The sequence below is a fragment of the Saccostrea cucullata genome, unplaced genomic scaffold (assembly GCF_032062105.1).
Source record: "Saccostrea cucullata isolate Sc308-1 unplaced genomic scaffold, CSIRO_AGI_Scuc_v1 ctg1149, whole genome shotgun sequence".
Taxonomy (NCBI): Eukaryota; Metazoa; Mollusca; class Bivalvia; order Ostreida; family Ostreidae; genus Saccostrea; species Saccostrea cuccullata.
In genome coordinates this window covers 71,062-87,142 of record NW_026935988.1, presented here as the reverse complement: position 1 = coordinate 87,142, position 16,081 = coordinate 71,062, and the positions used below count along the sequence as shown (strand labels likewise).

The 16,081-nt window shown below is 38.5% G+C and overlaps 1 protein-coding gene across 1 annotated transcript; it reads right to left on the bottom strand.

Annotated features, from left to right (window-relative positions):
- Positions 1 to 248: 248 nt before the first annotated feature.
- Positions 249 to 950, bottom strand: LOC134244415 (uncharacterized). The gene is made up of 3 exons (XM_062726685.1): positions 803 to 950; positions 486 to 666; positions 249 to 330 (listed from the first exon to the last, which is right to left on the bottom strand). The coding sequence occupies exons 1-3, from the start codon at positions 948 to 950 to the stop codon at positions 249 to 251; spliced, it is 411 nt and encodes a 136-aa protein (XP_062582669.1).
- Positions 951 to 16,081: the final 15,131 nt, after the last annotated feature.

Below are 16,081 nucleotides of genomic sequence, written 5' to 3'. Positions count from 1 at the left end.
AGTATAACTCGAACAGAAGAATACTTAGCTTTGAAAGATAATGGCATGGTTCTATTGATAATATCTCGGGTAGGAAATGGGTTAAGAGACTTAAGTTCACAAGAGAGTAAAGAAATCCAGGTAGAAAAGTATTTCGAAAAAGTACTCTCTGAAATACAAAATCTGTAAGCTAAGTCTGATGTGAAGAGGCCGAGTCTTAATCTGATGAGTACAGCAAATAACTGGTCGATCAATCCCAATGAGCCTGTTCATACTCTCTGTCTGTCTGAATCCTGGTCTGTGTTGGAACTAATCCAATACCTCATTCTCTCTGCCTTAGGTCTCAGGAAACTATCATAAAAATATTTATTATTGTCAGAGTTAGAGTATTTAAATAGAATTCATTGTGATGCAGATGTGGGATTTGTAGAAGAGGAGAACAAATATTGTATTTCTTAAAATGATTCTTTTTTCCCCAAATGCTTTTGAAATTCCATCATACATACTTGAAAAGCCAGATGAACACTGCATAGGAAGGTAGCCCAGTGTAATACTTGGTCTTTCCATCATCATTGGCAATTTTCTCTGCACTCCATTTGTGTCGGTCACGTTCTCTCTTGAGATCCTCTAACTCTTTCCTCAGGGCAAGGTTCTCCTCCAGTAGGGGATCAGGGTCACATTGTACACCTATAAATTTTGTTTGAAAACAAAAAAAAAAAAAATTGAGAGAGATATTACTTCTTTTCCTGCTGAAAAAAATGGAAATATTGTACATATATGTGTTTTACATTACAGATATTTCTTGCCTTTTACATGTATATACCTTTATCATTAAAGGTTTTTATGTCAATGTCATCGAATTTCAATGTCTCATCAGGTACGAAGGTGCTGTTGTTGTTCATATCCTGAGAGTCTGACTGAGTGTGTAGGTTGCAAACAGCAATAACTGTGGGTGTATAAGCTAAATTCATGGTGCTACTGCATTAAACGCCTGTCCCTAGCTTCTGTTTCATTGATTTCCTACAATTTAAAGTTTCAAGGTAATAAAATGGTGCAAATTATTTCAAACTCTTAAAATACATGCTGCCAAGTATTTATAAAATTCAAACATTGACAGTGTCGCCCGCGTGGTTAGAGCGTCTGCTCTAGAGTCGCAAAGTAAGGAGTTGATCCCTACGTTGCCGGTTCAAATTGCACTGTCGGACGAGGAGACAGCGATTCTTCGAATGACACCATATAAACCACAGGACCGCTGGAAAAAATTGAGGTGTTAAGAAAATAAGTAAAGGTATGGAACTCTTTTCATAGGGTACCCACTTTCGCCAATAAAATTCTTTGAAATCAAATGCTTTACAATTTTACTATCTATATTTATTCACATATAAACAATTTCCGATATTCGCATTAACAAAGTTCATTCCGTAAATCCGTACACTTCTCGAGATATTCTGAAATCAATTCCAAAATGGACCTTAATCTTTTTTACTCGATATAAGCCTGGACTTTTGAAGCAGGCTCCAGACAGCTCAATATTACGTTCAATACAACTCCATATCATCACTGCCACAGGCCACATGATATAACCCCTTGATCCCATGACACGCAGGTTATGTGAGGTCAGATGACGTTTAGCTCGAAAAATGGATTCAACAGGAACGTTAAAAAAATGTGAAGTGGTTTTTTTTTGTTTTTCGTCCCCGAAAATTTTATTTGCCTTAAGGGGAGGACATTTAATGACACCAGCATCCCTGACTGACGGTATTGTCGGGCCAAAGACCGTCGAGAAATTGAAAGACGCAGAGGCATCGGTAAGAGTCATTATTCATGTTTATGTACATATGACAGATAATACTATAAAAGTTTTAAATTAATGTGTTCATGTCATTATCATTTTAACGTAAATTCATATCAGTTTAATGTGCTATTAAAATATATTTGTTGATCCGGTCTTCCTTCTGGGAAACTCCTATAGGACCACTTGGTAGGGAAAAAATTGAAAATGATAATAATAGACTTTAAATGGAAACAATATTGGAGGCCAAAGATAATTACAGGCTGAAGATAATTACTTAAGATTTCTTATAAGATATTAGAATATAAATGTATATGAATCTGTTGAACATTTAATTTCAATAATTACTTTTACAGAAAGCTTTCCAAGCACTATTTCCGAAAAAATTGCAGGGTTCCTGCCTCATTGACATTTCTCAAATGCAAACTGCTAAGATCGGATATAACGGGAAAAGTAAAGGGAAAATTTCAGTCCAATTTTGAATTTTTTTTTTCATTGGTGGGGGAAGTGATGATCCTGGATTTGGTCAGAGAGCTTTTTGTCATTCACACCAATGGCATTCCAACTGCAAATATAGAAGATTGTAAAATCTAACGAAGGAGGAGAAAAGGTATGCAATTGGAAATGCTCTTGATGGTTTTCTGTGCCATTATGAGTAAGTTCATGAAATAATATTTTTACATCATAAAGTCTTTTGTCAGTACTAGAACTGATACCCTCTGTATATCACATTTAAACCGATGACTTATTCACTGCACTAATTGCGCAATCTCTGCACTAACTGTAATTCCTGCACTTATTGTATAATTATTGATTGCACAATTTCTGCCCTCACTGTTTAATCCATGTACTTTAATTGTCTAATCCCTGCACTAATTGAGAAACTTATGCACTAACTGTATACTAGTAGTTCCTGCACCAAGTAACAGTGTTATCATTATACACAATTTAGACTTTACGTGTAATACACTGTTAAAGTGTGTGTGAAGCTTCCACATTCAAAACATCATACTATGGATAGGTAAGTTCAAAAGGTAAAGTTTTAATTATTATACAAATGTGAAAACAATTTATGACATGGACAAACAGCCAGAATTCACAAATCAATGCTCAAATAATTTCATATAAGCCATCCTGGCAGTATATAAATTATTGACCTATTGTCAATAGTGACAGTATTCTCTAAAAGAAAGTAAATAATTATTAATTGTTTATCATTTAGCTTTCTACAGTTTAACTTGGATCACCAGGAGACAAATGATAAAGTGTTCTCGTATTGCCTGAACCTATGTCACTGGTATCTGCTCATCATGGCTCTGGATGAAACAGCCAAAACCGGAAATATAGACCAGGTGATTCCAAACCTGAAAGCCTGCATCCCTTTTTTATACATTTCATCACGGCAGAGCAAATACCTGTATGAATGTATGGACTTTATCTACAAGGTCCAGTACACCTTATCTCCATTTATGAAGATAAGGGTACTGGAATCTTGTTTCGTCAACACTAAAGGGGGAGAGAGAGGAAATGTGGAAGCTGACCTGGTCCAGGAACATTCTGTGCGAGCTCAAAAAACACTCATTCGACAACTGGGAGCAAACAAGACTGAAAAAGCGATACTCCGTTCCGCGTCTGCTGGGGTTGTTGTCGACAGTGTGTGTAGACAGATCGACACGGCGCTACACATCAAGCCAAAGTCTTCCAGGCACACAAAGACAGTATCTGCTGAAGACAAGGAGAAAATCCTACAGATTCTAAGAAATACAAAGCCATTTACAATACAACCTAGCAGGGACATGAAAGGTTTTTTTTTCCATTTCATTGTCCTTTCAAAACTTGATAACATAACCTTAATGATTTCACATCCTTTTAGAAAAGACAAACATTCAAAGTAATTTAATACATTACTTATATTACCACTTAAAATTAACTGTATCTTAAAATATATCAAGGTATACAATATATCATATTTATCCCATGTTTAACCCTTTATCCCGTTGATATAGCTTATGTGATATTGTTTTTGTATCACACAGTTGTGACATCACCTTTGGTTTTGCGTTATAGAGTGATGAAGTAAAATGAGGTGGAGTCCTATATAAAAACAGTGTTAAACAGTGTTTGTGGTGTAAAAAACATGGGATAAAAAGAATCTCACATGATTTGTAGTTAGATATGATTTTTATTCAACTTGTGTGTTTTTATCCCATTGCCAAGGCTTGTTTGATATAAAAATCATATCCCACTACAAACCATTGAAGATCCTATATGTCTTGTTAATAATAGGCTTTCTGAGTCTTGGGAAAACTCCAGTGACAAAACTTGACAAGCGTCAGTTTAATTTTGATATAGAAATCCTGAAACACAGAGTTGTTCAAGGTCAGTAAATGATTTCAATAAGACAATCATTAACCTTTCATACTATGTACATTTAGTTTTGAATCCCAAATTATTTTATGATTTTATAAGCCAAAGAAAAAAAAATACAGATATACAAAATTGAACAGGTACCACAATCTTCAGTCAAGAAGAAAATCAGATTGAAAGTGACGGTGAAGAGGATGTTCTTCCACCCCTATGATGTTTTGAGAAGAGGACATAATCCATCCCTTTGATGTTTTGAGAAGAGGACATAATCCATCCCTTTGATGTTTTGATGTGATGGGTTTTTTTTTTAAGCATGATTAAGCAACATTGTTCTGTTTATCTTTTGATTTTGTTGGGCCATGACACTTAAAAGAACTGTACAATTCTTGATCTTTACTTAATTGTAATTCAAATCTGTTTCTTCTTTTTAAAAAAAAAAATAATTAAGGCAACAAATCAGAGTTCCTGAAAATATTCTTTAATTGTAAATACTGACATTCATCTAATCGTTTAGTACATAGATTTCATTTGTTTGTGATCTGCTATAATTAGTCCTGGAAATACTGAAAATTACCCATTGGACAATTATTTTGTACATACATTTCAAAATTTGTTTGGGATCTGCTATGATTAGCCATGGAAATGCTGAAAATCATCATATCGGTTTGTACATACATTTCAAAAGTAGTGTAGTCTACTTGTGTGCCAAGTTTTATTGAAATCAGACCAAAACTGTAGGATGAGTAGCATTTTGAAAAATTGTTTACAGAGAGACCGACGGACGCATTATTAAGCTCTTCTGGTCTCTGACCAGTAGAGCTTAAAACCAGTGAAACACATGATCGCACCCAGTGCCTACGTACCACCGCCAATGAGGCCAGCCCTCGACGGTCTATCTATGGCCAACAACACTCGCGAGAGGGTCAAGGTCCTCGGAGGTCCCGTAGCTGTAAGAGTCCCTAATAACGTGCTTGCAATGCACATCTTACAGTTCGGGAAGTACCTGGGCCAGACCTTCAAGTGGGTGTTGGAGAATGACCTCGGGTATGCGACTGGTATTGCGGCACTGGTGGAAGCCCACGACAAGGAGACGCAGGCACCCAACAAGTTCCGGCTCCTTCAGTACGTGAGGTCCTTTTCCGAGGTTCCGCACCAGATGTTGGTAAAGAAGGTCACCGTGGACAAGGATAGGCAGAATGCGGAGGCGGCGAAGGTAAGTATGCCAGCTGAGACTGCCCCCACTCCCCCCCCCCCAGCTCAGAGCCTGACGACAAGGATCTCGTGGAGGCGGTGAGGAACATCGAGACCTCATGGAAGTCCTCTCAGGTGGTATGTGAACATTGATTTTTGTTTATATTACTCAATAAAATTCATGTAGTTTGAAGATCCGAGTTTATTATATCACATTAATATGTAGATAAATTGGGCTTCACAGCTAATTTTTTTCTATATTTTCTATTTGTTTAGTTTCAGTGGTGAGTTTGTGTAAATGATGTACATGTATAGTGAGGCAGTATGTAGTGAATGTTAACAAGATTGAATTGGCTTGTATCCAGCAAGAATTTCAACCCCAAGATAATTCTACAAATTGTACATGTAAGAAGTATGAAGACAACTATTAATCAGCAACTTTTGTTATATAGAATTACAAAACGTAATTTCTCAGCTGACAGTCACCTATAATTATGTCAACAAATGCTCAGCACAGTCACCTCGGAGAAATTATTCGGCATCAAATACCATATATCATGAATTATAGACATAATAAACAGAATCTACACTTTTAATTACTCACTTATGAAGGTTCAGGCTTTATTAAATACTTGGTATAAGCTGTATCAGTCGTAAACTCTGGGCAAAACTCAGCAATATTTTCGTTCCTAGTCGTCATCTACCTTGATGAAGGGTGATGTGATAAACACTATACAAGGATGATCCCGACCTGAATTCATTACTTTGGTCACTTCATCATCAACATGAGTCAGCAACAATTGTTTCATGCAGACCATCCAGCTCAGAAGGTAAATATTTTGCACCTTCTCTATTAGTATTACAGATTTCAACTTAGATTTCATTCATGATAAATTAATGTTTAAGTAGGAAGACCATCATCACCTTCTGTATCAAAGTCAGCATACCTACACCTTCTTTAGAAGGTGCAACTAAAAAGATTTCAATATCTTCTATCACATTTCAACACATTCTACTAGATTTATTCCTTCAATTATATCTATGTTTTCAATTATAAACTCTATATATTATCTATATCATTTTTACATTGATAAGGTACCATAGCATTGCTAAAGTACCTTCTTATCACCTAAAGTTTACCTACTACTTAGCAGCAGTATAAAACCCCGAGATAATATCTAAACCTTAGTAAGTGCCGGAGCAGGAATAAAGAGCGCGTTGACTTTTAATTTATCCTTTAATTAATCCATCTATATATTTTTAATCATCTTTGTCATTCACTTGATTTCTCACAGGCACAGGAGGGCTCGCAAACTTTACAAAAGGCTGATCCAATTTAAAGGTATATAAAAAGCTGGTTTCCATTGGTTTCGGGTTAATCTGCGTTTCAATATAAACAAATAATATATCATACAGTATTTTATAGAAGAAGGATAATGAGATAACGAACCGTATTCAATATGAAAGACCACAAAACAATAGAAAATAGGAGCAGAGCAAACACGGACCTCCGAAACATCAGAGGTGGGATCAGGTGCCATGAAGGAGCAAGCATCCCCTGCCGACGGGACACATCCGCCGTGTGCTTCTTGTCAACTTGTAGACAGATAAAAAATATCGGAATGAACTATTAAGTTCTCTTTATTGTATTTTACAGTTTGCAACTTGCATATTTTGTCATACAAAATTGTAGATGTGGTGTACAGTGCCTTGAAACAGGTGCTGGAGCCATGTGACCTGAAGTGGATCTCCAAGGCCCTCTTCCGTGTCAACCAGCAGGGAAAGCCGGAGATGTGCTTCGACACCATAGACCAGATGTGGTTCCATCCCCAAGCCAGTCCTAGTATATGCCCAGCCCTAGTATATGCCCAGCCTCCCACCATAGACATGTATGCAGTTATTCTTGGGTAACATGTACTTCTTTGTCATTCTTTAATATTTATTTTGTATTAGAATAAAACTATTTTTTTGGTAATAAATATTCTCTATTTTTGTAGGTACTTTGCAAGGCCTTTCTTTCTGTGGATGCCGAAGAAACTGTGGAGAGTTAGGTTGACAAGTCCTGGGGAAGACTGTGTTGGATAGGAGTTGATCTCCTCGGGCATTTACAGGACGCTCCGCAGAGTCGTGAGTCTCTCGGGGTTCTACAACATGGCCACGAAGTACCTGGAATGCCCGAAATGTAAGAAAAAGCTCAGCAGTTGGAATCAGGACGTACTTGACCAGCTCGACGTGGGGCACCGCCTCCAGTTTCCCTGCATCCTCACCAGAATGATGGCCTGCGACCTAGAAGATCGCAGGCCTGTGAAGATGCTGAGACAGCATGGTCTCGGGAACAGTGTTACAAGACTCCGTCAGAATCTCGCGGAATTACACGGAGAGGACAACATTAGGACTGCGCACTACCTGAGTGACTGGCAGACATTCAGCTCCGCCCATAAGAAGGGACTGACGACTATGACGGTTTTCCACGGCCAGGTGTTCATCTCCGTCATCACCGCCGCAGAGGGAGCCGGACTTGTTCCATGTTCGAGGGGATCCAGAGGGGGTACAGGGAAGCCAGCGTGGACCCACCCCAGGTGGTGTTATGTGGACCGGGACTGCTGTGGCCCCAATTATGTTGGGAAGAAGTTCCCGTCCTGGAGTACCAACCAAGTACGTAATATCTTAGAAGATGTATAATTGATTTGATTTTATTTTCTTTCTTTGGTTTCAAAATTCTGTTTTCTACTTTGTAGGTCAGAGACTGGACATCTGGCATTTTATGCGTCGCATCTCGAGCGCCTGCACCACCGAGTCCTACGCCCTCTACCCCTTGTTTATGGAACGACTGTCCGGCTGTATTTTCCAGTGGGGTTAGGAGGACCTTACAGTCCTGAAAGAAGCCAAGAAGACCCAGGTCAACAGCGCGAGAGTGACTATTCGGGGGGAAGGAACGGGATTGGTTGTCGAAGAAGGAGCTCGGCCTGCACTGCAGAAGAACCACCAGGACCCCCGTCGAGATAAGTCAGAGGATCGAGGAGCTGCTCGACGTCTTCTCCGGGGAGCAGGGCCGAGACATGCTAGGGCGCCACTCCTAGACGAAGACAAGGCCAGGGATGTGTGGAAGCGGCAGGTGGAATGCATACAGGACCCACCCAAAGTTTCCCTGTACACCCAGACAAGGGACCCCGAGGAAAGGCAATAAGACCCTGCCCACGTACCGCTGTGCCAGAGGTTCCACCTCCCTGGTCTCTTTCCATCTGCACCTGAACAGGTTCATTCCCGGTAAGTCTACCATCTATTGTCAAAGTCTGAGTATCTAGTCATGAGTTTGTTGAATGCCACTAATATTTACTTGTATTTTACAGGTACTATTGCTAGCGATGTGAACTACCAGGCGTTTCTCCTTGAGGGGCTCTATAGGTGGAACCAGGACAGGCATTCTCAGGCCGTGGAAGTGGAAGCTTCGCTGTGTAACACGAACAGTGAACTTTAACGCCATGCCGTCAACCACTTGGCACAGAGAGTCTTGGGGAACATTTTAGACCCCTCCTTCCATCGTCCCAGGGCCTACAAGGGGGAGCTGATCGGAATCGAATACTAGTACTTAAACACCCAGACAGGCAAGTCTATTCAGGTCATTTCCGAGGAAGTCAACGCCACACCCGAGGATGACCCCACCATTCGCGATGTCGACGTCCTGGGTGCAGCTGTAAGGTCGACTGGGAAGCCTTTCGCCAGAGCTGACTGACCACCTTCTAGCACTGCAAGGCCCCCATCCAGCCCTAGGGTTGTCAGGCAAAGCAGTGCTGTCAGGTCACCGGCCATTGCCGAAGGGTCTACTGAGAAACCAACACCCGCTGTCACTCTGGATGCACAGATGTCCACCCAGGACCCACCAACCCTGGAAGAGGAGACAGTAAGTGGAACCCCTTCTCTATGTATTAGTTCTTAGTGTTAAGTAAACATTGGTCCAGACTGACTTTTTTTACTTTCTTGCACGAAGAGGAACAGCAGCCAGATCTCACGCCTGGTATGCGGCAGGTGCACGACCTGGCTGACTTACTGTTGCAGCTCAGGGAGTGCAGGACCTTGAATCGGACCCAGCAGGATCAGCTGATCTCCCTGTGGGAAAAGCTAGAGCCTTGGAATCAGCTGTTTTCCAGGCCAGGACCAAGTCTTCTCCACCCAAAGGCAGGTTTATGTTTTCCAAGACAGCCAAGTCACTCACCAAGAAGACTAAGCGGGAAGTGTTTAGCTATTTTTATGGGCTCTTATGTTTATTTTTCTTACTGTACAGTATTTGATATTTGATTTGTCACATTCTTCTCTTTATCATTGATTCAAATGCTAACTGACGTTTTTCATACTAATTGTTAGTCCATTATTTATACACTGAATTGACGACGGATTTTTCCTTTATTTCCTGATCATGATAAGGAGCATACGGAGGGTGTGACTGGTCGGCAGGGGATGCTCACTCCTCCATGGCACCTGATCTCACCTCTGATGTTTCGGAAGTCCGTGTTTCCTCTGCTCTTATTTTGTATTGTTTTATGGACTTTGAGATTGAATACTGTTCGTTATCTCCGTATCCTTTCTACAGGTCCTTTGTGTGAAAAGGACATACACAAGCCAGCTATACAGATACTTATCGGTACATGGACATGCTGGTAAGAAGGCTGATGGAGGTGCACACCGGCCCAGTTAGGCGACCCAACCAACAGACCCTTTCCAGATGGAGCCTCATCCTGACTTCATACAACAGGATCAGGAAGGTGGGGACGGAGGACCCCATGATGTTATCGTTTATGGCTTCTGGGGCAAATGCAGTTGTCCTTTACAACCGATACTCCTCTGCTAGGATCCGTGCGTTCCCGACGCCGTTATTGAGCAGTCTGATTTTCTTTACAGTTGAATATAGCTTACTTACATGGTATATCTTTCCCATTTCGGCTTCCAAACTCGATTTCTGATATTATTTCCAGTTGTTTACAAAGTCTACAGGTAATATTTCCACTGCATGCCCTTTCCTACTTGTTGTTCTTATTTATTCTCATCAATAAAATAATAGTTGGATTTAATTAAGGTTTTTGTATTTATTTATATCATGGTTCGGAATATCGTTACACTCGGGGCCGTTTAAAGGAACTCTCATCCTTTTATTCAGCATTATAATGGTAAATCTTCATTGTATTAATGCTTTTTAACTGTATGTGTTCAAATTGCGTGTTTCTGCTTTACAGGAACAAGAAATATGAGGGCAAATGCTCACTAGTAATACCCCCACTGTGAAGTGATTGTACAATATAATGTTATTAAACATTCAGTTACGGTTATGTAAATGGATAAATAGGAATTCGAAATCAGTTTTAAATAAAAATAAATCCCATCATACCAGGCGCGTAGCCAGGCGTACGTTTGTACGCACAAACGTCCACATCATTTTCCAAAGAAAAAAAAAAAAAGAAAGAAAGAAAGGAGAGGAAAGCGATAAAAAATGAAAATCAATAGAATCAGTTTTATGGGAAAATACGATATTACATGCACCACTGAAATCAAAAGATTTTCCCGGATTTAGGTTTACTATCGAATATTGCTGATTTTTTCCAAGTGTAATTACATTCTTCATTGGAGTTTCTCTATTGTAGATGTCACACAATAAAACCCCGCCCTGTCGATTCCCTTAAAACAAACGATAATTTGATTTATGCCAAAAAATTCAATTTCTATTAATCGAAATTAATTTTCAACCGCAATACTTAACTTCTGTAACGATACCCCCCCCCCCCCCCATTTTAACTAATATCGGATTCATGCAAGACTTCAAAGTTCAGAAATTTAAAATTGGTAAAATTTAGTTAAACCTTTTAAAAAATAATAACCTGTTTAAGTACTAACAGTGTGCAACAAAATGCGTTATAAAAGGATTCTTCTGTCTTTGTTATTTTCAATCTTTAGAGATGCATTTTTAATATTAATGTTAGCCTGACTATCAGTCAATTACGTGGTCTGTCTAAACCAGTCAACCACTCTAACCAACTACTATATGTTACCATACGTATTTTGTCGAGCTTCAAAACTCTAAAATTGTTTTAGTGGATTCGCTTTTGCATGGACAGATCTTTTCTCATTTTTGAGTGACTGTCCGCAAGAACAGACCTTAAATATGTGGCTGCGTAACAAACTGAAAAGGTGTAAGAAAATGCAAACAGAAGGGTCAAACATGCACATCGAAATCGTCGTAAATTCATCAGCCTTCGGGGGCTTCGCCCCCTAGGCATCCACCAGGACTTTGCCCTGGACTCATTGGGGACCTTAAACCCCCAGCCTATCCAGGCGTCCACATCAAATGTACCCTGGCTACGCCCCTGCATACTGCATGCCTCAACAAAGTATGTACTAAAATTTCAAGCATTTGTTATTAATAGTTGCTGAGAAAACTGCGATGAAAAATTGTTTATGAAAAGGACAGAGGCACTGACAAACAGGAAGTTCACATCAGATTTGAACAAACATTATTCTCACCATATAGCATGCCTCATGGAAGGGCGTATTTGATTTAAACAAGAGCTGCAAATCTCAGTCGGATTTTCAAATCAAACACCTCGAACAAGACGCGCGTGTTGTAGAATTAGGTCACGAACATACTTTCTAATTTTACAAGAGTGAACAAGAACGAAGATGGCTGCCAACATTGACAAGGAAGGAAAAGTGAGGTGAGGCAGATGTTTGGTTCAGATTTTAGAAATAAATTATCATTTTAATCAGTGAATAAGGATATTGGCTAATACTTCAGAAGAGGGGATATAAAATATATTGATTCAGTCACAAATGTACCAATTTTTGCCTGTGACGATTTTCTTTATGGATGAAACACGTATGAAACGGACAGACGCACGGACAAACAGGAAGTTGACAATAGCTTTTCTCCTATTTTGTATTCTTTTATGGATTTGATATTGAATATTGTTCATTATTTCCATATCCTTCTTCCAACAATACGACATGCCTCAGAGAAGATTGTGTTAAAATTTTAAGCATCTGCAATTAATAGTTGCTGAGCAAATGAGACTAAAGTTTTTTGCGGACAGACACACGATTGTAAAATAGTATACCCCAATGCCTTCGGAACTCAGCCCACCTACCAGCAGCCTGAACCCGGTTTCACAGCATGTTACAGGCGCATGGTCGACAGGAAGGATATGTGGACCGAACAGGTGCAGTAAGTGCAACCAACCAAAGACTGCACCTAGGCACCGTCAGTACTTTGGCAACTGGTACTTCCATGCCACCTCGGAGAGCTACGAGGACTATATCAAGAAGATGGTACGTAGGGGCTACAGCAGCCAAAAGAGGAAGAAACCCTCACCAGACGATGAGGATCCACCTTAAACCGACATTAAAATTAAAAAAAACATATCAATTTTTTTTTAATGCTGCCTAGTTAGAAACTTACTTTTTATGTCAAAATACTTTGTATTTGTAGCTTAAAAGTCCAAAGCCATTGTAACGATCAGAGAAAACGTTAATGAAATAATTATTTTTTTTTTTTAAACTTGTCTTATTCTTTCAATTTTAAAGACAAAATAACTTGCAGCATGAGTTAAAAGTTAAATACCCACCGGGAATCGAACCCTGATCTCTCGCCAGTAACTTATGCATTACACCACAGGAATTCGAAACCAGAAGTCTCTGTCAAGACTGTAGCTCCACTTGTTTTACGTAAAACAAAGGAAGAGAAAAGGTGGAGTATAAGCTTGAAACTTGACAACAGCAATAACATGAATAAATAGATTAGAATTATGATCCTTGACTACGTCTCTATTTCTGACAAGATTGCAATATAAGACTACAACTGTGGGAGTGGCTTATGAAAGTTTATAGAATTCTCAAATCTAGTTACCATGTCAACGTCATTCATCAAAATTAAAAAAAACAAAAACAAATATATATCTCATTGTAATCTACTTGCATGCCACATTATATTATTACCAGACAAGTACTGTAATTGAAATGTAGCATTTTGAAAGTCTTTTAGAAAAAATTCTATTTTTAGTAACCACAGCAACAAAGATCTTAGTACTTTCATGTAAATGCTGTTATGAGGAGAACTAAGTTACATGTAATTCAAAACTAACTTAAAAAATGCCAAAACTTAATGGTCATGATTCACAATTTAATCAGTAACTTTGAAATATTGGGTGAGGTTATCTGTATGAGTCAATTAATGTAAGCAAGTAAGGGAGTAAGTGGACCTTTTTACACCGTTATTTTATAATCATCAATATAGTGGTAAAATGGGTTTAACTTATTTTAAGTTGAATTATCTTTTTTTTTAATTTTACATGGTTACTGATAATGAATAGGTAAGTAAAGGATTCAAATCGCCTTACTTATAAATTACTATAAATTGTTAACCTAATAGCTCTTGAAGGGTTTGCTGATTAATCCAAATACACTGCTTTTATATCTATAAGAGCAGAAAAGACATCTATATATTTATAGGTTAATGGTTATCGACATGATGTAAACATTTTTGAAAGATCAGGGATTATTTTGCTAGTATCATATCTGTCTATTCACATCTAATGTAAATTTTTCAATTTCCAAATGTATTTGTACATCGCTGTCATAGAAAGAGGAGAGAACGAACATAGGCATTTATGCCTGCTGTTTAATACAACTCAATGAATAAAATATATTTTAAACTACATCACTGTCTGAAACTTGCACATTTTAATTAGGTAATAGTATGAACTACCAATCTAATGAGTTGCAAGACTTAAAATGCCTGTAGAGTACACCAAAATAATTCTATAATAGAGTAATTTTTGTTACATCTTTGTTATTTTTATTTCATTTTCAAAAAGTAGACTCTAAAGTCCAATCCGTAACTCCACTTGAAGCCTCCAGTCACTGATTTAGACGAGGCCTGTATAATGAGAGGTCCCGTGTCGAAGTAAGTGCTAGCACGAAGAAGATTCATCCTTGATCAATGGCCCTGAGTGCCGAGTATAAAGGACAAAATTTGCAGCTCTCCACCGGCCAGTGGTGGCGTCTCCATATGACTGAAAAATTCTCGAGAGGAACCTGAAACAATATACAATCAATCAATCGAAGTAAGTGCTGGCGCAAAAAAGATCCATCCCTGATCAATAACCCTGAGTGCCAAGTATAGGACAAAATTTGCAGCTCTCCACCAGCAAGTTGTGAATTTCTCGAGAGATACGTTAAATTATATACAATGTCATTGAGCAGGGAGGGTTCTTCATCGTGCCAGCACTAACTGCGACACGGGACCTCTGTTTATAAGGTATCATCTAAAAGACCGGTCTCTACGTCCCAAAGTGGAATTCGAACTCGCGGTGTAAGGACCAACTCCTTCCTTCGCGACTCCATAGCAGACGCTTTTTCACTGCGCCACGCGTTCGGCCGTAATCACTGCGTCACGTGGGCGACTGTAGGCGCGCTTGATTTGTTTACACCTTTTACCCGGTGAACACTTTTCCATAATTAAAAGCAAAAGTGTACACTTAAGGTGTACACCATCTACACCATGAGCAGGGCATGTGTAGGGAATTGCACCGAAAATTTAATATAGCTGAGAAATACCGAGACGGTAAAACTGCAGATTTTCTTTTTTGATTTGAGTTTACGGTCAAGTATTTGATAGGTTAATTATGATGAATTGAATTGTAATTTAGTGCACTTAGCACAACACCACACAATATTTTGTTAATAAAGTGACACTGCTCCATGGCATTGATTGTATATTCTGCAAATAGGATACCCTATAAGCAATTGGTTGAAATTTTTTATGCCATGTCGAATTCACTACACTACACCCATATTTCACTTGATTATAAGGCGTAAATCGTGACAAATCAAGCGCGACCTGTATGAGGAGAAGCAGTTTGAAAGTACTTCACATAAATGATATTTTTTGTAACCACGGCAACACCGTTCATTGAAATCAAAATCAATCCGCCGCACAGAATTATGTATATTAGTGCAGTCTACTTGTATGTCAAGGTATATTAATCAAAGTACTCAGAAGTACAGAGAGCCGGGCTCATTTACAGAGTAGAATGGATTTCTTACATGAATCACGTTTATATTCTGATGAAAAAATTATTTTAAAACTATTAATATAAATGATAAGACACTGACAGTGAGTTTTTCAATCTTAATACCACGGTCCAATTTTGTCAGAATCAGAATTAATCTGGTACTGCAGCTGAATGTAAACAAACAGGCCAGTCTGGTTCCCTCTCCTGCTTTACCTCGTATGTGTAGAGAACTATGGTAACACTGATTATCAAAAATCCTTACGCTAATGAACTATATTCTTTGACTTATGAAGTTTTCAAAGTCATTACTACTATTTTTTATTTTATATAGATAATTTTTATTTTTTATATTTATTAAGTTTTATTTTTGTTGCTTTATTTAGCGTTTGTATTATCTCAAAAGCGGTTGAGAGTAAGAACTATATTTTTGCACGTAACTTTAAAATGGCGACTATGGGGTCAACATCCTGCCTTGAACAGGATCACATAAGCCGGCAATTGCTCTTTGAGCAATAAGCCCGGCTAAAAATGAGAAGCATTTTGAAAAAAAATTCATTCGTTCTTTATTTCCTCCATTTGGGGATTTGAATTATAACACATCAATTACAACATATACACATGTACATCAATGAGAATTAATAAAAAAAAATCATTAGAAAATGTATATACAGTTTGTATACGCTGTATGAAAACATAA

Bases quoted from the DNA above. Each gene is read 5' to 3' on its own strand.
- LOC134244415 (XM_062726685.1), bottom strand. From the start codon at position 950: ATGAATTTAGCTTATACACCCACAGTTATTGCTGTTTGCAACCTACAC. The intron at 667-802 runs GTATATACATGT...CAAAATTTATAG, and splicing joins AAAAACCTTTAATGATAAAG to GTGTACAATGTGACCCTGAT. The intron at 331-485 runs GTATGTATGATG...TTTTTATGATAG, and splicing joins GTGTTCATCTGGCTTTTCAA to TTTCCTGAGACCTAAGGCAG.